We start from the raw sequence: 23,839 nt of genomic DNA on the forward strand, positions 1-23,839 counted from the left end.
ATACTGAGGATATTGATCCAAGTTCCATGGTTCAACTTGAGTTTCCAACCAAGGTTGTTGGCATCCGTGAACTTCTAGTCCTACTAGTAGGTATTATCGTGGTTTTCATGAGATCCACGCCCAGCCACAGGAATCTGCTATAAACCCGCCGTGCAATTTCTTTAGGTCAAGTTACACGAACGTAAATTCAAGTTTTCTTAGGAATTTCATTGACTAGCTCCCGAACAAGATGGAAAAGTAGTACTAAAAATATGCAACCGTGAATCATCAATTCATTTCAGGCTATATCATAACACCTGAGAAGTCGTCCGATGTTATGCATCTTATCCATCCCGCAACCAAAAATCATAAAACAAAGTCATGCCCAGAACACCATACTATGGAAACAAAGTCAGAACATTAAGTACACATTTTAGAAAAGCAATAGACCCGAATTTCGTAGGGTAGATTGCCATCTTCCTATCACCCGCGGCCCGGTCATTTAGCGTGGTTAATCATCTCTTCGTAGAGATCGGCCGGGATTTTCGGGATAAAGGAGACTGCCATCGCTATGATGCCCTTAGCTTCAAGCGGGGGGAAGGATCGAAGGACTCTTCCGGGGCTTAGAAAAACAAAAACAAGTCAGATATGCCTATAGTCACATAGAGAGAGTAGAGTGTAGTGAGGCTGTCAACTTACCTGTCACTTTGAAAGATCGTATCCCGTATTCGGACCAGCTGGGCCACAATACAGAGAATATTGAGGTGCGGGCCATACGCAAACAGGAAGTCCCACAGATGCAGAACCTCCGGCAAAGGCGGCGTACAAGCAGAAAGCGTAAGGACGGACGCAAAAGCATACAACTCCGCGGTCAACGACTTCGATGCAAGATACGCGGCAAGTTTCGGCTCAACGATCTCAAGACATCGGTCGACTAACCGCAGACCTCTGTGAACGCCGTCCAGCGCGCCGCGGATATACCCGGGGCATTCTTGCGTAACGAAGTAGTGGAACAGGGCGAATGCTTCGACTTCGCTCCGGGCCGCGTATAAGAATGGTGCGCAGAGGACGTTCATTCCTTGGACGTAGATTGCGGAGTCGGAGGAGCCGGGTTCTTCGGCGATGCTTGGGGGTGTGTTTACTAAGAGTTCCATCTCGCGCCGTCGGGAGGAAGTAGGTCGGGACCGGGGCTTCACTTTTGAATCGTGTAGTTTCCATGCCACCGCGTTGAGAAGTCGGATTAGACTGGCTTCTGTCACGCGGCGCTTGAAAAGGGGGTCTGTAGCGAGTGTTCGGAAGGTGTCGTTGCGGATCTTTGTGTAGGCAGGGGAGCCGCCTCGGTGGACGAGAGTCAGGTAGTCGTCCGTGGGAACGGGTGGGATATTCAGGAGAACCAGCCACAGGTATATCCTGTAGGGCGACTATTAGGAAAAACGAACGAAGGGTTAGTCAATGGAGGTCGCAACGCGCTCATGTGTTGAATAGAATGCTCTTACCATGCCGTCGCCATCGGCATCGACCCTAGTCGAGAGAACTAGGTACTTCAACTCTTGCAGCGCCTCTTGAGTCTTTCCATTTTGCGGTCCGTCGCGAAGGAGATTCTCTAGAAGTGATCGCTTGAGTCCTATCCCCGAGCCGGTCTTTCTAGCAGGACGTCTGTGGTGTGGAATTGGTGCTGCCAGCGCAGCTTCACGGGCGGCCGCATCGCTGTTCGAACGAGCCCTTCGGTGGGTGAGGGTGCGCGTTGGGCCACCTGGCGAGTCTGTCGAATTGGAGTCATGAGTACGGGCTGGGGATGGGCGAGATTGGGTCTGGGCAATCAGGGCGTTGGAGGTGGTTAGGACTTGATGCGATTGGATCTTCCGGAGTGTTCGCATCGTCCGCGGTGATGCGGGAGTTTCGGGGCCAGCGAGACCCCAAGAAGGGTGAGGTTTGGCCATGTTTTAGGACAGCATTGGGGAGGCGGTAGGTTGTGGGTTGCAGGTTCAGGTCCAAATTCAGATCAAGTTCGAGTGTTTTGATGTGGTGGCTGGAGAGCTCCGAGTTGATTTTCTGCCGTTGGGGAATTGCGGAGCAACGCGCAGCATCGGATCGAGATGATGCAGCCTTAGCGCCGAGATCAGCTGCATTTTGATCGCCGGTGTCTCAGGTGAGTTTTATTCGGATCTGCTTTGGTCTCAATTAATATACAGCAGTGCTGCATTAGTTCTCGTATTGGAGTATTCCAAAAATGCTACTAGGCGGTCAATTGAACTATACAGCTATCAACTGGGCACAACACACACGCTAGGCGTTCTCTCTATATTACCTACCACCCCTAGTAACCATGTCTAACTTTCATATTTGCACTGGTGACTGGTCATACTGGCTCTGATATCAGATAACCAACTTCAAGTCGAAAATACACGCCCCGAGAGAGATCAAGGACCATGTGAAACTCCAGGGCTTCAAGGCTCTGAGTCAAGCTTTGTACACATTAGCATGGATGTTACATTCAAGTTGAGCAGAGTTTGTCCAGAATATCTTTGCTCAGGTGGAAAAACAGCTTATTATTTCGAAATTCAACTCAAATTTATATATTTGTGTTTCTGCCCAGCCGTCTGAGAGGGCCAGGTGCCCATTGCATTCAGTTCCAGTCTGTATATTGGGAATTCCAAGTCATTCCAAGTTGCTAGTACCTACTACCTACATCCATCCTACCTACATCCATCCTACCTACATCCATCCTACCTACTACTACCTACCTACTACTACCTAGAGATTCAAGTTGTTCCATCAATACCTAGGCATGAGTGATCATTTATTCACTAGAAAGGTAAAAGTCCTCAGCAAGGTGGAAACAATAGTCCCTATCATATCTCTAGGACTAATTGCAAGCATCATCATGGCCTTGCGATTCTATACCTATTTCTTCGTCTCCCGCTCCAAGTGTAATTCGGCACTTATCTGGGTAACTATTGCCCGGGTTAGTTGATTGGATTATATAGAAAAGCGTTAGGATATCAATCAATTGACTCTAACTGAGGGCTGGGTAAAGGTTCTAGTAATATTGAGCACGTCACTTTTTGGCATTGATCTCTGCCACAGCAGATCTGGCCCTGCGCCCTGGATCCCTCTCGTGGTAGAAAATATAAAGACTCTGGCATCAACATTTACGCAGGTTGCGATAACAATGTTTATCCTCCATATATGAGGTGTTGTATATACGATTGGGAAGTGGATCTTACTTACCACCATGGGCCTCAAGGTGAGTTCCTGAGATTCTAAAATACTATGTGTTCTGCAAATTTGACCGTGATAAATAATTGAGGAAAGCTTGTTTGCGCTATTCCGGTGCTTGTGATATCTGTCTAGGAGTGTCATAATTCATTTGATGCCCCTGGTTGCTTGAAGAGTACATCCTACACGCAAATCATAACATCAGGTACCAAAGCTCAAGTTGGATTAATTCTACTTCTTATACTACAAAAGCTAACTGTGGGCTTCAATTAGTCTTGAGTATCTTGACGGATATACTACTAGTACTTCTCATATATCCAGTGGTCATGATGTGGAATCGTCGAATTTCGATCCAGAAAAAAGTTTGTATCTGTATCTTGTTGGGTTTGAGGTCTGTAGGAGCCATCATCTCAATTGTCAATTGGGTGATCTGGTATATCCCACAAGGTTCGTATGAGCTACTTTTCTTGAGGTTACTATCGTCACAGCTATGTCCGGAGCCTCTGCTAGAGAACCTTTGAACTTGAACAATTTCGAATTTCTATGTTCACTAATGCCTCCTCCTCTGCATAGCGGATAACAGGATAATCTGGATACTCATGTTCTTACAGCCGTGGGTTGTTATTATTGCCTCCAGTGCTGCTCCACTTTGGTCATTCTTCAAGCTCGTCAACGGACAGCCAAAGATGAAGAAGTACGTTCAAATATTGCAGCGAAACGTCTTTTCATCTAAAGCCTGGAATTCAGAGCCTGTATAGTTTTCTATTAAGTTTTGTAAATGGTTTGAGAGGTTTTTATAATCTATAAAACCGTAGAGCTCTTTAAATAATAGAAGCAGAGATACTAGATGTCTTTGAATGTTTGTCTAGTAGAACTATAGAGGAAGCTATATCAACAGTGGAGATACGTGGGGCAGTGTGCATATGACGCGAGATACTACTATACTACCTAGGTAGTAATAGCTCGATGGCCATGTTATGAGCCGAAGAAGGAGCCTCTTTTCAGGGTTGTTGCCGGCACATTCGATTTTGTACAAGACTCAAACGCTACTAGTACTAATTAGTATGCCTACTCTACTATAAAATTTATAGTTTACTGATCATGAAATATCGAGTTTCTCGCGGATGTAAAATTTATATGCGTAACACGCGCTCAGCTCAGTATACATTGATCATAATCGGACCCTTCCAGCTGAAGTAAAGAGCCCAGAGACTACCTAAAGGTAAAGTAGAGCATAGTAAGAAAAGCCTCCCAGTAAGCACCCTCTCAACGCCATCCAACGTACAGACCAAGCCTTCCCAATCTAATTCAGAGCCACACTCGCCTCACGTCGCCCGTTATTCGGATTCTCGCTGCCCACGACGCTGCGAACAAAGTCGTGATATTGGAAAACATCACCTCTCTTCCCCATTCCCCCAGACATTGCGCCCCGTCCCCCAAAGGCTCGCCGTCCAGTGAATCCGCTAAAAACCTCATCAATCTGTTGCTCCGTCAACGGCACGCCTCCATCCTCTGGAGCGGTATGCAGAAGCGCATCCCGGAGCTCTGCCACGTCGACTTGACCATTGTCGTCGTCATCAAATGCCGCGAGCGCATTAATGAGCTCTTGAGATGATGACATGGGGGCCATTAGCTGTGATAGTGTGTTCAAAAAGGTTGGGAAATTCATGGTCTGCGGGGAGCCGGGCGGGAAGAAGCGCGAGAGAGTGGATGGCGATGAATCTTGGCCTGGTCGAGATGGTCAGTATGAGCAGGAAAAGCCCTGGTTATCCCCAACTTTTATTGTTTGCTGTCACTCACCTATATTCATCAATACATCCGCGACATCATCCTTGTTGACCAGACCATCGTTATCTCGATCGAGAACCTGGAAAGCCTCTCTGATTTCTCTCATCTGATTTGGCGGGAGCTTCGCAGAAAGATCGGTCTGTACGGTGTTTGCACCACTCCATCCCCTCGAGCGATTTCCAAGAATGGGCGACGAATGACCGGGGTCTTGTGCGCCCTTGGTGGGGAAGGAGGAAGCTCGCGCGTGAACTTGGGTTGAGGAATCGGGTCGTTTCTGGGAGAGACCGGCTCCCCATCTTCAACGGTATAGGACTGGTTCAATTTGCTCGGCGATTGCATCGGCGTATATCCTCTGCTTGGAGAGCTTCCTGCCGTGCCTGGACGACCGGAAGGTGGGGAGTTTGGTGTCGATGGTCGCCGAAAGGGTGATGCCCTTGGCTGACCAAAGGACAGCGGCGATGGCTTGAACGTGGGATTGTTTGACTAGAGCATGGCAAGAGGGAATGTTAGCTCTAGATAAGTCCAAGAGTAAATTCGGAGTAGACAGGGACCTCAGTACTCACCATGGCTGAATGTGGAGGTTCAATATGATCGCAACTATCCCGAGTGATGACGCTGCCGGCCTCGATGTAAACAATGCCCCAGCAACAGTCACGTGAACCGGAAAGTTTTGGAGCTGTCAATTTCTCAGCTCAAGGTTGGACCAGTCAAGTTTTCGTCATTTTCACGGTTTGGCCTAAAGATCGCTAGAGCCGCTATATATTTAATGTTATTGTCTTTTCCATTAATTATGTGGTCTTTCTAGTAGATGATACATAAACTCGGGGATATACAATATTTTCGCAAGCGGTCAAAGAGGGTAGAGTATCTCCGAGCTTCTTCTGTTATCGCCCTATCGCTCCCCGCTGTGGAGATCGCCCTTTTTCTGAGAGTGACCCCTGAACCACCAGATCTGCGGTGGCTCGGCATTGATCCTCAATTTGACCTCTTGAGAGAGATTTTGACTTCACTGCACATAGGCATGTCCCTCGACTTTATTTCCTAGGAGCATCAGTCTCAATCCCCTCAGACTCCCTCAACACCCCCCGACAATGGCGAGTACTCTGCCATACCGACCCTCCAATGACTCCTTGTCTACCAACCCCAAGACCAATGGACTCCCTCGTCTTTCGCCGGCACCTTCGTTCCTCGGTCGCTCACCTAGCGCCTCACATTCGCACCGGTCTTTCCAGCGTTCCTCGACCGACAATGCGGCGGGCTTCAGGCAGCGACGATGCAAGTCACAATACCCTTTAGACTCGTCGGAGCGCCATGTGGAGTACATTCTGGTGGCATCTTTCCATATCGACAGGGGTCCGATCATGGAGCATCAATACCCCGCTGCTATCAGTGGTGATGAGAGCATGTTGGCAGAGCTGATGCTTCCAGATCAGACCCACGTTCGAAGTCAAGATTGGACGATATTCTTCTTGCATAAGGACACAAGCGGCGATGATGACGATGACGAGGAGGGCGGAAAGAAAAAGAAGAAGCGAAAGTCAAAATACCATGGGAATGAGGAAGGTGCAGATATTCAGCACGAAAATCCAGACGACGCCGAAGATAGCAGTGAAGACGATGACGATGACGAGGGCGGAGAAGGTCCGCCCTTGATGTATGTGTTGAACTTGGTAAATACCAAGCAAGATAATACTGTTCGACGGTATGGAACATACCCTTCCATCTCCATTTCGTCCAATAATCTAACCTAAACATAGTGGTGCGGTTGTCAAGGCCATGGCGATTTGCACCAGGCATTCGTTTCTTCACATCTATAAAGTAGGTTTTTATCTACCAAAAAGCATACTACCAGGACTCAGCTAACGATTCCAGCCTCTCCTCCTCCTAGCACTCGAAGACTACTTCAAGTCCCCCTTCCCCGAAACGCTTGCTTCGCTCTACGACGCCGTCAACAACATGGATCTTTCGCTCATGCCCAAAATGTCGATCCTCGAGCGATCTATCTTACAATCAAGCAACACAAAAGAGATGTTCATTGAGAAATTCGAGCAAATGATTCGTCAACGAGAAGAAGAAGAGACAGATGGTAGCGAGTGCCCTCCATCGCCGAAGAAAATGGCCCGCTACGTCCTTCCGCGGGACACGCACGAGTTCGAGTCGAAGGTGGTCTATCACGATATACCGATCCCCGTCAAAATTCCAACTGTGATTTGGCCCGAGACCGTTGGCGATTTTTCTCTCGTCAAACTCATTCAGACCTTCGCCGGGCCGCATGCTACTTCTCCACAACCTTTCCCGAACCATCCTCATCTGACCACCAGCGGCCCATTTACCCATCCTATTATTGTTCTTGTCAATGCCATACTCACTCAAAAACGTGTTATCTTCCTGGGACACAACAGGCCCTCTGGTGAAGTGGCGGAGGCGGTCCTTGCAGCCTGCGCACTTGCATCTGGGGGGAATTCTTCGTGGATTTACTAGACACGCATTCCCCTATACTGATTTAACCAAAATCGACGATCTCCTCAAAGTGCCTGGCTTCATTGCCGGTGTAACAAACCCCACCTTCGCCAATCACCCAGAATGGTGGGATGTCATGTGCGACCTTCCGACGGGCCGTATGAAGATCTCGAGTCATGTCGAGTCTGCGCCAGTGACAGAGGGACTGCTATTCTTCCAGCAGCAAAACGCACTCTTACCGAACCATAGTTCAAACGCCAACTCGGACCCGACTGGAGATAACCTGTTTATTGAGGACATCCTGCGCAGTATCAGCAACCGGCATGGCGAGAATGCCATCCGTGCGAAGTGGCGGGCCTACATCACCAAATTTACTCGGGTAGCTGCAGCCTTTGAAGAAGCCGTCTACGGTGCCTCAAATCTTTATATCATCGGCCCCGGAGAGGAGCTATCTCCCGACAGTCCTACCGGCCAACAATCAGATCCAGCAGATCCGTCGTCCCTCCGAGGCCATGGCTATGTCTGGTCTGATGAAACGGCCAAGCAGCGCGAGCTCTCGGCCTCAGTCTCGCGAATCGAGGGTTGGCGAAACACCCGATCCTACTACTCCTACATCCAAGATATCGCAAGCATGTACTCAGCTGTCCGACCAATCCAGCGACCAGATCTTTTCCACCACCACGACCGCCTGCGCTCTCTCAAGCTTTCCCATGCCGACTCAGCCGCCATCTACCTCGCACTATCTCACGTAGTCAGGGACTACGCCGGCATCTGCCAACTGCTGGTCGTTGCACCGGAGAACCAAGCAGGCCTCTTCTACCTCAGCATGGGCCTTTTCCACCCGGACCAAGTCGTCCGCGAAGCAACGGTAGAAATCCTCGACCGCATCGCAATCCACCCAGCCGGCCGCCATTTCTGGACCCACCTCAGCCGCTTCACGAAACTGGCCTATTTCCGGGTCAAACGAGACCGGGACGCGGCCCAAAGCCCCATCTCAGGCGTCGGGTCTCCCACTCTGACCAACCCGGGTACCAGTTTCGGCGGCGAGCCGCAGAGTCTAGTCGGCGTCGCGCTCGGAGATGGTTCCTCATCAAGGAGGAGCTGAGCTGAATAGCTTGAATCTTCTGCTTTCTTTGCGATCTTCAAGCGTGTCTGGCTTTATTTACCAATTGCTTCTGCGTGCGCACATTTCTGTTTCTTTTTTTTTTCTGTTCATCTTCGACGTGACGAATGACAAGAGCCTATGTTTCTGCTGGTTATGATCTTCCAACATTTGTGATTGCATCTTTGCCTTGTCTATACTTTTGCCATGTATGTGCATTGCATATTGTGCCTTGTACCTTTGCGACACTTTATTTTTTAACACTTTGCTGTGGACATACTGGATCATGTTTCTACAAGTGCGGCAATTTTTAACGAATTCACATAAACGCCTTTCTGCCAGGCCGGACTTTTCGGCGGCGAGGTCTCACTAGGACTTTTTTTTCTTTTCGGAGTAAACCAATTCGCACTACGAATAGTAAATACTAGTATACCTACGCGTTACAGACCGCTACTACTTACTAAAGTCTACAATGGAGCATAATTCTTACAGTAGCAGCCTCCACCGGAAGCCGCAAAAAGAAAAGGCGAGATTGGGAAATTTAAGTCAGAAGCACCGAACGAAACCCCCGGCCAGCAGATTAACGCCAAGGCAGCAAGGGAATCGACAGCAAGATCAGATTTTCGAGACTAGAAACATTTAAGCGGAGCCACAGTCGACGATCTTGGCAGAGCCGTTGACGGTACCGGAGCCAGAGCCGAGACGCTCGATGGCCTCGACGTGCTCGTAACCGTTGGTGACCTCGCCGAAGACGACGTGCTTGCCGTCCAACCAGCTGGTCTTCACGGTGGTGATGAAGAACTGGGAGCCGTTGCTGTGGAAAGAGGTTAGTCAAGGGCTCGGGTGTTAGAATTGAAGGGGAGCGCGGGGCTACGTACGTGTTGGGGCCAGCGTTGGCCATGGAGAGCAGACCGGGCTTGGTGTGGGCAATCTTGAAGTTCTCATCGGCGAACTTCTCGCCGTAGATGGAGCGGCCACCGGTGCCCTGTTCGGTGGGAGCTAGTTAGCCATTGATTGCTCACAAAGTGGGAGCAGAGGGAGGGGTTGGTGAGGCTAAGCTGGAAAGCTACTTACGTTGCCACGGGTGAAGTCACCACCCTGGAGCATGAACTGGGGGATGACACGGTGGAAGGCAGATCCCTTGTAGCCCTCGCCCTGGGGCTTGGTGCAGAGCTCAGCGAAGTTCTTGGCGGTCTTGGGGACAACGTCGTTGTAGAGCTTGAAGTCAACACGGCCCTGGGTGGCTGGATGGGAGGGAAACAACAGTTAGCCGAATTGAATCTTGGGATACTTGTGAGGGACTATCGATGGATTGGACGAAAAGACAGTGATTTGAGGGCTTTGGAGATGGATTCCAAGGGTTGTTGGGAGATACGCGTATGCAGACTCGGGGAGAGAGGGGGGGGGTGGAGGGGTAAAAATAGAGGGGGGAGATGAATCTAGAGAAGGACTCACTGGCGCCGGGCTTGCCGTACTCGATGACGAAGAAAGCGGAAGACATGATGGATGATGTGAAAGTGATGATACTTTTGGGGGGATAAAGGAAGGAGAGAAAGGAAGAGAAAGGAAGAGGAGAGGAAAATCCAAGCCAGGTGGGGTGGGGGGGGCGGAAGGCGGGGAGTCCTTTGCACCTGCGAGCTTTGGAGGGGCACAGAGACACAACCACAGCGAGAACAGACTACCTTAGGTAACTGGATAACTACTGTAGGTAATTAGTTAGTGCCACTGTGCCCCACTCAGTTCTCGCGCCTTCCGCCACTCTCCCACTCTCTCTCTCTCCCTCCCACCAATACTTGAAGGCACGGACTTCTGAGCGCCGGCTTCCTTGAAAGTCTGGTCATACCTCATCCTAGCACGTTTCGGTCTTTTTACTTTTCTTTTTACTTTTTACTTTTTACTTTCTACTTTTTACTTTTGCATTCTTTTTTTAGTCCTATTGCGTAGTTCCTCGTGATGTCATGGCTCAGCCTTGAAGGGAATGTTGGCCAAGAACACCCAATCGGGGTTGGTATTGGCATTGACATTGACCCGAGGTAGTTCCAGGGAGGAGACTGTAGTTCTAGAAATATCAACTGGTACCTACATACCGGCACGACTAGTACTAGTGTATTGTGTCCAGCTAGCATTAATAGCTATACTAGAAGGAAATATGTATGTCTATTTTGACTTACATGATCTTAAGTACCTAGCGGAATACCCCGCGGAGATAGACTCCAAAGTCCACTACCAGAATATGGCATAGTACCTGCTAGGCCTACAACAACCCAATTGACCATGAGAACTTCATCCCGTGGGTTTGAATCGCACCAGTAAATAAGTACACCACTGTACTCATCTCTTTCAGGTACCGGTAGTACCGGGGTGCAACTCCATAATCCCCCCGAGCACGACTGGAGGGGCACCTGGAAACCCCGCATGCATGGACACCCCCGCCGAAAGGCATCCATGAACCAACAATCACCGTGACCCATTGACTCCCCTCCTCTACCTAGACAGATCAGAAATTATAGTGAATTTTGATTTCTTACCATCGCATCAGCCTCTGAATGCCAGAGGGGTGACTACACGTCCTGATCGGGCATTCCGGACTTAGGACCGGATTTACGGCCCAAGACCAGCTACTCAAAGTTATAGAAACTATAAAGTCTGCAAATACCAGACACACCCTGCGGAGGTAGCCCATCAATCCGATTCCCGGGGCTTATAATTCCTTCTATCCTCAGATATCATATCAACCGGACTTAAGCATCGCCAGCGAGACCAGCTCAACTAACCTAGGCAAAGGCCTCGTATATAATAAGACCCTGCAGAGCCCTCAAACCTCGACTAAGCTAGTTACTACTACTAACTACTTCCAAAACCACCTTCAACCCTCCAACAAAGAAAAAGGGAAAGAAAACTTGAACACTTCCTTACTACTAGTAACCAGGTACTACCTAGTTAGTACTACTTACTACTCGTAATCCAACTAACCCAACCCCTCCACAATGCCAAAAATCCTCATTCTCGGCGCCATCAGCTAGCTACCTAGGCCACCAAATCGCCAACCACCTCATCCAAACCGGCCAACACACCGTCTACGGCCTATCGCGAACCCCATCCAAATCAACCAAGCTCTCAAGACAAGAAATCACACCAATCCTCTGCCCAGATCCCGTCAATGAGCCAGGCCCCTACCTCTCCGCCATCGAATCAAAGCACATAGACGCCGTCATAGACGTCTCCGGCGCCGACCACGCCTCCCACAATTTCCTGCACGACGTAGCGCGGCTCGGGAAAGAGCGGCTGGACGAGTATAAGCGGCGCGGGGTGCACGCTCCAAAACTGGGTTTTATATACTGCTCCGGGACGTGGGTGCATGGGTCCTCGGGCCAGCGCGTGAATGATCTTTATACGGTTGGGTCGGCGGGGGATACGCTGCCGGAGGAACTAGTTGAGTGGCGCGTTGGGATGGAAAATGCCGTGCTGGGGGCGGGAAATGTACTCGACGTGATGTTGTTGCGTCTGGCTCTGCTCTACGGGCGTGCGGGGACGATTTGGTCCCCGTTCATTATGCCGGTGTATCGGGCTGTGCTGGATGGGTCGTCGAGGGTTGAGATCCCGCTTGATGCGCGCGCGAAACCGGGTCTTGTTCATGTTGATGATGCTGCGGCGGCGTCGTTTGTTGGCGCGGTTGAGAAGGTGCATTTGTTGGCTGGGTCAGACGTTTATCCTGTCTTTGACCTTGTTACTAGCCAGGAGGGTATGCGGGAGATATTCGATGCTTTGGCGATGTGTTGGGGGTTTGGAGGCGAGGTTGTGCTGAAGGGTCATGGTGGGGATTTGTTTGCTAAGGTGATGAGTGCTAGTTTTAGAGGCTCTTCTGATAGAGCGAGGCAGCTGCTGGGATGGGAGCCGAAGAGGTTAAATGGGTTCGTGCAGGATATGGATATTTTTGCCGCTTCTAGACACCCCGCTTGCTCGCAGCGCTGCCCCTCTTCTGACACCATTCAGCTAAAGTTCGAGGGTTTCTTGGTAACATGTGAGGCAAGTGAACTATCCAAAAATATTTGGGGCTGTGCTTTGGATCCCCCTAGTCAACAAATAAATTTCAGAATTTGGGATGATTTCACCTACTGGCGCCCCAGATGTTCTGACAATAGCAACGTTTGCCTATCAAATTTTCGATACATATCAAGGCGCACCAAAACGGTTCAAAGGTCTTTGTGACGACATCAGTGGGCTCGGTATGGTTTTAAGGAGGCTTGGGAATAGGCTAGCCCTACAACAGGCAGACTCCAAGGTCGCCATGCCGTCCGTCGAATACGCCGACTTGGAAAATCTGATACAGCAGACGGGAAGACTTTTAAAGCAACTGCAGAAGAGACAAGGCTCCGGCCTCACACCCGCGGCCTACACCGCTTCAAATGGTCACAGGGCGAAGTTGATTCCATTAGATCGCAGATCAGTACTCTCTGCGCCATTATCGCAGCATTCAACAGCAGCATAGTGCTTCCAGATATTAGCCATACCCCAGCTAAGAAAGTTTCCAGACCCGGTTCTAGGAGGCCCCACTAACTTGCCGTAGCCCTGATCAAGAGCGAGTTTTGGACAAACTTGACGACATCTTAATCAGCATTCAGGAAGGGCGTAAACCCAGCTCTCTCATGTCGACCGTTGATACAGTTATGATGACGCCGCCTTCGGACGAGGATGACATATGGCAGGAGCTAGTGCGAGAGATGCACACGTATGGAATCTCCGAGACAGAGGCAAATGAAAATCGGCCCATGATCCTCAAATGGGCGGCGAAGGCGGCTGCGGCTGGGATACTGGAGGAACAGCGACCCAGCAATCCTTCTCATATGGTTACTGGATTGCAGCGTCAGAGCGATGATTTCGAGGTACTTTCGGCTGTGTACGGTCCATTGAATGTGGCAGATACCGTGCGTCACATCTTTCGCGCTCATCTTAGAGGCAAGGTTCAAAACATCAGTTTTACCGCAACAAATGAGACATTCGGAGGTGATCCCTGGCCCAATAATGTCAAGGCATTTTCCATGGTCTGGAGGAAGGCGATATACCTAGACTACGGCACTCTATATACGGCGCCGCAGAAGATAATTGCTGAGGAAGGCGAGACAATTAGCATTGACCTCAATGCTCCTCTCCCGTACCACGAGAGTTTCGATGACAACCCGGGCTCACCCCATATTCTCATTGCAAGCTGGCACAACCAGGATGTCACAGAACAGGTTGCCAGGCTTGTGCGCACATATCGACAAGCCAGTATTGTGGCTTCAGTCCACGAATTTGGTTGTGACCCGTGTTACGGCCATGTGAAGAATCTGTCAGTCACATGGGCATACTCGGATACACCCGCAGCTTTATCCTACTGTGACATGAAGACGGTACATGAAAATGAATCCTTGGAGATACCTCCTTTTCTGGACATTATATGTGCGAACTGGGGTGGTCTAGACATCACCAGCGTGCTTCAAGCTAAGATCGGACCGCACCAAACCCTTCAATTGGATACCAATAGTGTCCGGCATATCGCATCACCAGATCCCTGGCCGGATAATCACCACAAGACTATCTCCGTACTCTATCAGTATGGTTCTGACCCTATGCAACTACTAGTCGTTGGCGAAGGAACGGGGCTGGTTACCATCAACCCACAAAGTCCATTCCGCCGAAACCACTTTTTTTCTTCCAAGAACGGGCCCTCCGCAAAGATTGAAGTGTTGGCCGTAGTCTGGGGCCTCCACCCCGTCTCCGAAGTGTCATTTATCCAGACGACATTGCAGAACAAACAAATTCCCTGCAATAATGCTTTCTTCGCGAGGGACGGATGGGGCGGAACGAAGAAGACATGCCAAGTCTTCCTACAAAACAATCTCACAGGTGACATAACCTGCATAGTTGGGCGAGAGGGTACTACGCTTACCCTTCCCACTGTGTGGCCAGGAGAAGAGGGGGCGGAAAATGAAGAAGGGGTCTGTTTCTGAGTATATTCAAGGTTTTAGATACTTTAAACGTTCTGACGATAGGATTGATGAACAATAACGTATCCGCTTTCTTAATACAAGTAATACCATCAGCAAAATCTTTGGCCCGGGAATATAAGAGCATTCGCGTGGGACAGTTGAAAAATCATTCTTATCTTAAATCATCCTATGGGGAATTACAAGTCCTTACAAAATTGTCGAATTGAGTAATCTGCTCTTAAAAACGAGTCACGATGCCAAAATATTCTTCTACGTCAGCACATTTCCACTCAGTGCATTATTTCACTGAGGCACAGCGTATCCAGGCGGGCTTCTGAAAGTTCTTGACATTCAATACTAATGTATAGCTCCTAGTGATTGCTAGAGAAAGAATTTGTAAGCAAATGTTGAGAACAGGCTGCGAACAAAAAAGAAGCCTCGCCAGCGTATTAGGTCTGAAGGCACGACCGTTACATACAATTATTTAAGTAAACCAACGATCTCAAAGAAATTTAGAAAATTTTTATAATTCTACTAACATTAATTGGACACCAGAAGAGAAGCAGCTATATAAATAGAGTAACTTGCTTCGTATTGGCAAGAAGCTCACAATCGAGAATGCCTTCACATAAAAGGGAGGATGGTGTATTCACTATATAGTGCAAAAGAGTTTATTGTGTACATACACAATTGATCAGTCACTGAAAATCGAGGTGGTTGAGGTCGGACGAGTATAGTCATAATAACTGCAGCCCTAACAGAACGTTCCTATCGCTATCTGAGATGGAGACTAACGATCTTGTGGTCTGATTTTGTTGATCTTTGTCGTTAGCGCAGCAGCATCCTCAATGCTGCATTTCAAATGCACACGCGTAGCTGAAGGCGGTTGCTTTGCTATGCACAAACCAGTGCGCCATTCCTTCGATGGGCGAATCGGCCGCGGAGCAAAGTTACCGCCGCAGAGGACAGACGCCGGCTAGTTTTGTCTCCGCATAGTGGGAGAGCATGTAGGTGCTAAGAACTAATCGGAATGGATGGTATTAGTATAAACTTGAAGGTTTCTGACCAGGTGATTAAATCGGAGGCTCTGAGTCTTTTTTCTACATAAAAAAGGCATTCATAAAAACAATTTCTGATTCTTTTGAAAGTGAACTATCGTATAAACCTTCCAAGGCTTGCAGTTCTAGTAATATTGAACCGTAGCTCTGTCACACTGATACCCATGCTGACGAAATATCTCCATAACACCAGCCCTCCCCTGAGAAACCGCAAGAGAAACAATCGTCTTCCCACTAACATCCCTACGAAGCGGATCAGCCCCCCCACTCCATCAGAAGCCTAACAACACCCGCCTGTCCGGACTCAACAGCCCTGGCAAGCGGCGACGTGTTAATAACAGAATGCGGATGGTCAACCTTGGCCCCATTATCCAACAACAAGCGACAAACACCAACATGGCCATTCGCTGCAGCCCGAGACAGCGCCGTCAGTCCAAGCCCACGCATCGCATTAGGATCAGCCCCGCGGTCCAGCAATAGCCGCACAATACTTTCATACCCAGACGCCGCGGCCTCGGACAGTCCTGGTTTCGCCCTGCCGTAGGAATTCACGCTGGCTCCGTGGGCTAGCAGGACGCGGACAATACCCTCCTGTCCCCGTCCGGCCGCGACGCCGAGGGCTGTTTCCCCTTTATCGGATGATCTGTCTGCGTCTGCGCCGTAGTGCAGGAGTGTTTTCACGATTTCTTCGTGCCCGTAGGAGCATGCTACCATTAAGGCGGTTTGTTCGTCTTGGTTCATGGTATCGGCGTTTGCGCCTTTGTCGAGGGCTTTTTTCAAGGTGTCGGTTTTGTTTTGCTGGATTGTGGTGATGAAGCTTTCTTTGCTATTTGTTAATCTGTACTTCATTTTGTGGATTATGCTTGGCTTCTTGGCTGGGCTAGTAGATGAGAGGGAAGAATTGCTGTTGTTGTTGCTGTTCCCGTCGCCATGAGAGCTACCGTGGTAACTGGAATTCGTCTCTGTGGTGGGTATTGATATACTCTCTCGCGAAACGACTTGCTTGGTGAAGTTGCTGGCGGTGAAAAATTCTGTGGACGCTGGGATCGGGAAATTGTCTCGAGGGAGAGCTTGTTTGTAGGAATCCCCTGTCGCGTTGAAGAAAGCCTCTGTCGCAACGGGGATTGGGTAGTTGTCTGTTGGCAGTACCTGCTTCTCTATGTCGCTTGTACCCTGTGTATATATTGGTGCGGAATTTGGTGAACCTTTTGTGACAACAACCTCCTTGTCCGAAAGCGCAGATAGTCCCGAATCACGAGGTCGAGGTGGTAAAGGTGGTGGACTTTCATTCTTTGCTTTCTTTGCACCTAGGGCTGGAGCTACATAGGTTTGCAAATCTTCAGCAAGAACTACTTCCTTTTCAGAAAGCGCAGAAAGTCCTGGATCTTGGGGTCGAGGCGGTAGTGAGGGAGAGCTCTCTCTTTTGATTTGATATGCAACCGAAATTTCAGGCGATGAGACGATAGTAGCTGGAGGTTCAACGAGTTCTGATTGTGCCGGCTTCGAACTCTCTCTTTCGATTTGGGCTTTAGTTGGAGATTCGGGTGACGAGACGATGATCGTTGGTGGTTCAACGATCACTAATGGTGTTGGCTTCGACTTGATATTCTTCATGAGATCCTTTTCTTCAACTTCATAACGAAGAGTCGAGATTATAAAATCGTGATCTTGGAAAGAAAGCTCGGAAGAAATCCCCATATCTAGCAGCTCCTGCTGGAGATTTCCCCATGCTTGCCCTTTCCCAGAATCCGGAGAAGCATCGTCGTTCAGGGCATCCGTGATTACCGAGTGTCCTCGTTTGCCCTCGCGCACATCTTCAATAAAGACACCTAGCAACCGATTGACTTTATTCTGGGAGCATCTGGAGATCACAGTCAATATCAAAGGAACTCTAGATCAATCCCGAGGGCACAAACATCATCATATCGGCATTCATAACATTAAGTTCAAAAACCAACGACGAGATCCGAGCTCGAAGTTCCGTAATACGAGCCTGCAGACCTATCTCCGCCGGATTATTTTGCAACTTTTCAACATCGAGTAGAATAGCATAGCAACTTTCTAGCTTCGAGTCCAGAGCCAGGGGCGTTCGATCCGCATAGAGCAGCGACGAGCGTGCTTCGGTGGCGGACAAGACTGCAAGAAGCAAGCCGAGTTCATTGTGAGTCTGGTTGATTAGGGCCGTTGACTGACGAGTGGAGTCGTAAAGTGAATCGACCAGCGGTCGGATAGTTGCTAAATTGTGCGAAAACGGCACCACGGATGGCCGGGGTGAAACTAACATGCTGGTTGAGACATGCAAGAAACAAACATCAAGTACGGAGTAATTGGGGACGACGCTACACTAAGGCAGCCATCCTGATTTAAAGAACTTGACTCCTGCGATTCTGCATCCCGCTTGTTTGGGGGCGGAAACGGGGTTGGGATCTTTAAGTGGTCCCTGATGAGGCTGGTGCCCCGCCCCTGGGGCGCTGCGGTCACTGCCATAGCGTGTGATGGCAGTTGAGGCTGTGTAGCCATGTTTTTGACGCTTTGGCGAGGAAGATCTTGAGATAATAGAGTCTAGCGGTTACTTTGATTCAAACCTTGACGAAACGATATTTGGTGCAAGCAGGAAATGAAATAAACAAGTGTTGTGTGGGCATTCCCCCGACCTACTATTTTTAGAACTGTCGGTCGTGATGCATCACTTCAGGTTGTGACAATCTTTTTTAACAGGCAAAGCATACGCAGTAGATGGCATAGGTAATATGTAGATTTGATTAATTAATAGACATGGAATGTAAAATATAGACGTAGGTCGAATAGAAAAGCAAGCGCTTCGCTGTCGTGGCACATGGCAGGATTCTCAAGGAGGATCGGAAAAGGGCAACCGAGAAGAGCCTCGTCTCTGGAAATATACAGTAAAAAAGATTGAATACGTCAAGAATGGGGCTGCAGCTTAGAACACTCCCATACAACCGAGTCCAAGAAATAGTCCCAGGACGGAGAATGCGAGTCGAGCCCCTGGCAGTTGTAGAGCCAGACCAGCACCAGCTGTGACTCTATCTGAGCCGACTGTGATATTGGTGTTGGCAAAATTGGCTCCGCAATAATTGTTGACAACTTTCGCGGAAGGAAGATAGGTAGTGTCCAGAGCCTGGTTATTGACCTTTGCCCACTGGGCGAAAACATCCATGCTGGCTTGCAAGCAGTCGTTGCAAGTCAGATTTCCCGATTTGGTGAGCGCTGTACCAACGGGAATGAAATAGACATTGTAATCATTTGGTGCTGTCGTATTCTGCACCGCGTCAACAAAGCAATAGTCCTTTGTGTCTGGATTCGTCAAGCAAGATGCCCGATAGACAGGTTCGTATGCCATCAAGTCTTGGTAGGTGCTCTGCACGACCGAGTTTCCCGCATTGTAGTCATCTCCGCAATTTTCGGCCTTGATCATCTCGCTAGCGAGATTGGTCATAATGGAAGCACATTTCGTGACCGATTGGGAGCAAGTAACATCGAGAACACGCGAGGTAGCTACGGCAGAGCTCAGGGTGTGGAAGAAAGAATTGGAGTTCTCGAGTAGCAGTGAGATAGCGTGGCAGTCTGTTATGGTCGAATTGGCGAGAAAGTCGGTGAAAAACGTAGTACAGGTCTGATTCGCGAAGTTATATGATATCGTATCGAATGGGGTCGGCATGGACGAGGTTGAGTTGGAATTGGCAGTGACAATTTCCCGAGATAGAAGCAGATTACGGTCATGTTCTAGATCGGTGCGCTTCCCGATATTATTTATCTTATTTCCATCTGCCTCAACCCCACAAGGCTGGAGCGATGAAGATCTTTCTTGGAGACCGTCCACGAAGATCTCTCCATTTGCATGAGAAGCCGATCGCGGGATACCCGTGATTGGCTCCAATGCAGTTGCAGATTGTGATTGCGCGGCCGCGGTGGGCGACAGGTAAAGAATAACAATTAGAATTAACAGGCCGGTATAGAAGGGCCTCCAGACTTGCGAAAGTCGAAGCTGGCCGAGACGCGACCAGCGGCGTTGAGAGAATGAAGCAGGGTGGGAGTCGCATGCAAAGGAATGAGTGGCTTTTCGGGAGTCATTGTCGCTCGAAAGGCGAGAAATGGTCTCCATGGCGAAGAGAAAATAAACGAATGGCGGATGCCGCGGAGGGCTAAAAGAGTGAGGCACGCGTAAACACAGGTTATGCAGTCGACATGATACACAGCTTGTCAATCAACAACTTGGTGATCCGTAGAGGAGACGGAGGCGGAGATGGAGACGACGTGGCTGATGTGCCTGGCAGGACCACGAGGGGAAAGACCGTATAAGACCAAGTACGGAGCTCGCAGCCGAAGGATTTTTAGTTGCTAACCTCGCATCGCAAGCCAAGGCCGAAATCCAAGGCCAGGCACAACGCTAGGCCCAGAAACAGCGTCGGCGGAGGACTAGATCGTTCGGTGGAGACGCGCACCACTTTGAACCGAATGGTTCAGGGGGGTTCTGCATCGTGCAGGGGCCAAGCTTGGGGTTCCCAGTCTGACGATCCCTACTCGGTCTTGCTTTTTGATTTTGCTTTTTGCTTTTTGCTTTTTTGCCTTGAGAGCAAGAGAGATTGATGACGATCTCCTATGGAGACCCGAGGAGATCGAGGAGACCGATGCTGACCGGGCAGGAAGCGTTGTCGATCTCCTCGGGACCAGAGAGCTCACAATGGAGCACGGAGCACGGAGTACGAGTACGGAGTATAGCAAAAAGACTCGGGGCACCGTCGGGACCGTGTCACTTCGCTGCAAGGGCCACTTTGAAAACTTGTCCAGAAGCCATTCAACGTAAGATTGGTACGGAGTAATATCTTCTGGGCCAATTGGTCGACAGGGGTACCTTAGCCTAGTACTAAGTATTGGAGTACTCCGTAAACCAATGGATTTTAAAATCATCTATTACATATTACTCAGTACCTAGGTACGGAGATAAGTTTGTACTACAGAGTGCTTATACTTACCCATACGGAGTACTACTACTGCTACTACTAACTATTAGTAGCACCTCCGTACTCCGTGCTGACTTCAAATGGAGTGGCTAACCACCCCGCATTGAACTAAGATCAGCATAAAGCTTGAAAATAATAATTGTACCCTCTGATTGAGCAGAATGGGTCTCTAATATTAATATGAAAATATACTATATACTAACAACACTCTTCACAAATAAGTTCAATTTTCAAATTGTGTTTCCCGCGGAGCCAATTAGGTAAGGGAGAATTCGGCCAATCTTCTAATCTTCCCCCACACTCGCCTCTCCAAGGTTACCTTTCATCCTTCACCACCACCATGTCCAATTTCCTCGTGCCGGAAACGCGAGTACTGGCTGTAGCAAGCCAGGTATGTCCTAGTCTCACTCTACCATCTAAAGAAATTACTCACCCTCCTCCTCAGGTTGTGTATGGGTACGTGAACTCTGAACTCCGAGCCGGCTCGGTGTGGAGTCATCGCGCAGTGACGTCCGAGTCTCCAGCTGACAGCCCATAGCCATGTGGGCAATTCAATGGCAACATTTGCCATGCAGTCTCTCGGTTGTGATGTCGCCGCCTTGAACACCGTTCATTTTAGTAAGTTCCATGGTGTTTCTCGGTCAGACTCATCTTATCCACGTCACACGAGACCACACCCCGCCATTTATTTCAACCGAGCAACGGTCTGATTCAGATAGGTAATCATACCGGCTACCGGCAATTTAAGGGAACTCGCGCAACTGCACAGGAGATTACGGACTTGTATCAGGGTCTATGTCAGAGCAATTTAACAGATTTCGATGTCATGCTGTCTGGTTATGCCCCCAGCGCCGCGGCCGTAGAAGCAGTCGGCGCTATTGGAATGGACTTGAAGAAAAAGTCCGAGAAACCAGGCTCATTTTTCTGGGGTAAGTGACTTTGTTCTTCCTCTTCTCTTTATAGCCGAGGCTGACCTTTCTATCTAGTATTGGACCCGGTGATGGGTGACCAGGGACGATTATATGTCAATGGCGACGTCGTCCCAGCCTACAAAGAAATCATCAAACAGGCAGATCTGATCCTACCAAATCAATTCGAAGCCGAGTGAGTCTTCCCCTTGATATATAATTGAGCCCCATATTCAACTGACGCTTCCCCAGGGTCCTCTCAGGCATCGAGATCACCTCCCTCGCCACTCTGGCCGAGGCCATCACCGCAATTCACCGCATCTACTCCGTTCCCCACGTCATCATCACCTCTGTGCAGCTCTCCAAGCTCTCCCAATCAGGCTGTACCCCCACACCTCCAGAGAACTTCCTAACCGTCATCGGCTCTACAACCCAAAGCGACGGATCCCCGCGTCTATTTCGCGTCGACGTCCCCGCACTAGACTGCTTCTTCAGCGGCACAGGCGACATGTTCGCCGCACTGATGGTCGCGCGTCTCCGCGAGGCGGTCGCCGCAGCCGGTAATGGGCTCCAGTCAACCGCGTCGTGGGTTTCTCCCGACAGCGTTTCGGCAACGACGCTACCACTCGCGCAAGCAACGCTCAAGGTCTTATCCAGTATGCACAGCGTCCTTGAGCGAACGATGGAAGCGCGCAATGCCGAACTCGCGAAGATCGCGCTTGAGACGGCCCAAAGCGAGGGCTTGGTGGATGATGCGGAGGAACGACAGAAACAAGATTATTTGCGCCGGACAAAGGCGGCGGAGGTGCGGTTGGTGCGAAATGTGCAGTTCTTGCGTGATCCGCTTGTACAGTTTGAGGCGCAGGACTGGCGCAGAGAGGACCTTCCTGCGGCATTGCAATAGAAGAGAATATTTCGGCATTGGTGATAGATCGGGTGATTACATTGTTGGCATGGGCTGGAATTCAAGATCATGAAAGACGGGGGCTTTGTCATTGGCATTGAGTGGTTCTGATGCTACGGGATAGTAGGATATATTTTTTTCACGTATAGAATAGCGATTGGTGATAATTCACGTTTGATGAGTCGTTCTCGACGCATAAATTCATTAAATTCTTTTCCGGGTATTCCTTCAATCTAGATATACTCCGATAAATTGACCATTGTCCGCCCAAGGCAGTCCTTTTTTTTCATCTCATCGCCGGACTTTAAACGCCAGTGCTGCCGAATCCACCAGCACCACGGACACTCTCCTCCAACTCCTCGACGACGGCAACCTCGGGGGTGTAGATCTGCAAGGTATTGTTAGAACGATCTCCGGAGAACGAGAATTCGCATCGCAATGAGCCAACTTACCTTCTCCAGAACCAGCTGGGCAACACGATCACCCTCCTTGACTATATCCAACGAATCAGTACAGAGCCCAGTAACGACGGGCTCAAGTCCCCAGATTTTCACGTACCGGGAAAGTCAACATCGGAGTGGTTGAACAGAAGAACCTTCACCTCGCCACGGTAATCGGCATCAATGACACCGGCGCCGGTATCGATGAAGTGCTTCGAGGCAAGGCCAGAGCGGGGGGCAATGCGGCCATCTATCCGCAAAACAAACGCATTAGCCTCGATCCTGAGTCCATGCCAATTTAATGACAATCGACACTCGACACTCGGCAACAAATTCACTCACAGGTGCCTTCTGGCACAGCAATCGCAATACCAGTATCAACCATAGCCTTGCCCTTGGAGGGAATAACAGTCTCCTTGGCAGCGTAGACATCGTACCCCGCAGCAAAAGCGGAGCCCCGCGTCGGGGCGCGGGCAGAGTCAACGAGCTTCTTCACCAGAAGGGGAGGCAGCTGTTGCTGGATAGAGGTCACGGCGGGGGCGGAGGCGGTCATTGTGTCGGTGGTCTTGGGGCGTTTCGCGAGCGGGGAGGTTGGGAGGGAAGGTGGTTCGCGGGTGGCGGGGATGGAATTGGACTCGGTTGGTGGGGTGGTCTCTTTGGTCATGGCAATTCCGAAGGGAAGTTCAAGGTGTTGATGATGGAAAGAAGAGTGTAGAGAGGAGGTGTAGGCTGTGGAACCGAGTTCGTCTTTGATCCACGAGAGAGAATTGCGGTGTGGTCCACTTGGTCGTGGATGCTGTCCCTTGCGCGCGTTTCACCGCTGGGACGCGTCTTTCACCGCCGGGACGCGCTGAGTGGGGGATGGGGATTGGGATATCGTGGGAAGCTGTAATGTTAAGATGTTGTCGGGCAGTAGTATGCTCGAAAATAGGCTCAATGATTAGTCTAGGCGTTGACTATTTGTGGCCATAATATACCCAGGTGCTAGTAAGAAAATGTCTGAACCTTGGAATAATATCTGAATGCCGAG

The 23,839-nt window shown here is 49.7% G+C and overlaps 8 protein-coding genes across 8 annotated transcripts; 3 read left to right on the top strand and 5 right to left on the bottom strand.

Annotated features, from left to right (window-relative positions):
• Positions 1–477: 477 nt before the first annotated feature.
• Positions 478–1,919, bottom strand: N7533_002148 (TBC domain-containing protein; the record flags this gene model as incomplete). Its single annotated transcript, XM_057098798.1, has 3 exons — positions 478–601; positions 679–1,400; positions 1,476–1,919. The coding sequence occupies 3 exons, from the start codon at positions 1,917–1,919 to the stop codon at positions 478–480; spliced, it is 1,290 nt and encodes a 429-aa protein (XP_056963934.1).
• A 2,582-nt stretch (positions 1,920–4,501) lies between these two features.
• N7533_002149 (uncharacterized protein) lies at positions 4,502–5,552 on the bottom strand (the record flags this gene model as incomplete). The annotated part of the gene is made up of 4 exons (XM_057098799.1): positions 4,502–4,926; positions 4,999–5,125; positions 5,188–5,469; positions 5,550–5,552. The coding sequence occupies 4 exons, from the start codon at positions 5,550–5,552 to the stop codon at positions 4,502–4,504; spliced, it is 837 nt and encodes a 278-aa protein (XP_056963935.1).
• A 525-nt stretch (positions 5,553–6,077) lies between these two features.
• On the top strand, positions 6,078–8,551 carry N7533_002150 (AFI1/MesA family protein; the record flags this gene model as incomplete). Its single annotated transcript, XM_057098800.1, is given in 4 exon segments — positions 6,078–6,688; positions 6,744–6,804; positions 6,859–7,454; positions 7,468–8,551. The coding sequence occupies 4 exon segments, from the start codon at positions 6,078–6,080 to the stop codon at positions 8,549–8,551; spliced, it is 2,352 nt and encodes a 783-aa protein (XP_056963936.1).
• Positions 8,552–9,187: 636 nt separating this feature from the next.
• N7533_002151 (peptidyl-prolyl cis-trans isomerase f ppif) lies at positions 9,188–10,049 on the bottom strand (the record flags this gene model as incomplete). Its single annotated transcript, XM_057098801.1, has 4 exons — positions 9,188–9,362; positions 9,427–9,533; positions 9,623–9,792; positions 10,004–10,049. 4 exons carry the CDS (start codon positions 10,047–10,049, stop codon positions 9,188–9,190), a joined length of 498 nt encoding a protein of 165 aa, XP_056963937.1.
• Positions 10,050–12,040: 1,991 nt separating this feature from the next.
• Positions 12,041–14,538, top strand: N7533_002152 (uncharacterized protein; the record flags this gene model as incomplete). Its single annotated transcript, XM_057098802.1, has 3 exons — positions 12,041–12,554; positions 12,643–13,036; positions 13,116–14,538. 3 exons carry the CDS (start codon positions 12,041–12,043, stop codon positions 14,536–14,538), a joined length of 2,331 nt encoding a protein of 776 aa, XP_056963938.1.
• A 1,292-nt stretch (positions 14,539–15,830) lies between these two features.
• On the bottom strand, positions 15,831–18,095 carry N7533_002153 (ankyrin repeat domain-containing protein; the record flags this gene model as incomplete). The annotated part of the gene is made up of 3 exons (XM_057098803.1): positions 15,831–17,436; positions 17,492–17,810; positions 17,858–18,095. The coding sequence occupies 3 exons, from the start codon at positions 18,093–18,095 to the stop codon at positions 15,831–15,833; spliced, it is 2,163 nt and encodes a 720-aa protein (XP_056963939.1).
• Positions 18,096–18,516: 421 nt separating this feature from the next.
• On the bottom strand, positions 18,517–19,698 carry N7533_002154 (uncharacterized protein; the record flags this gene model as incomplete). Its single annotated transcript, XM_057098804.1, has 1 exon — positions 18,517–19,698. The coding sequence occupies one exon, from the start codon at positions 19,696–19,698 to the stop codon at positions 18,517–18,519; it is 1,182 nt and encodes a 393-aa protein (XP_056963940.1).
• Positions 19,699–20,897: 1,199 nt separating this feature from the next.
• Positions 20,898–22,369, top strand: N7533_002155 (pyridoxal kinase; the record flags this gene model as incomplete). The annotated part of the gene is made up of 6 exons (XM_057098805.1): positions 20,898–20,948; positions 21,003–21,013; positions 21,096–21,175; positions 21,277–21,486; positions 21,544–21,661; positions 21,718–22,369. The coding sequence occupies 6 exons, from the start codon at positions 20,898–20,900 to the stop codon at positions 22,367–22,369; spliced, it is 1,122 nt and encodes a 373-aa protein (XP_056963941.1).
• Between the last annotated feature and the right edge of the window lie 1,470 nt (positions 22,370–23,839).

Source organism: Penicillium manginii, assembly GCF_028828005.1.
Source record: "Penicillium manginii strain IBT 31320 chromosome Unknown utg000002l:1.0-5564898.0:1.0-5567710.0, whole genome shotgun sequence".
Lineage (NCBI taxonomy): Eukaryota > Fungi > Ascomycota > Eurotiomycetes > Eurotiales > Aspergillaceae > Penicillium > Penicillium manginii.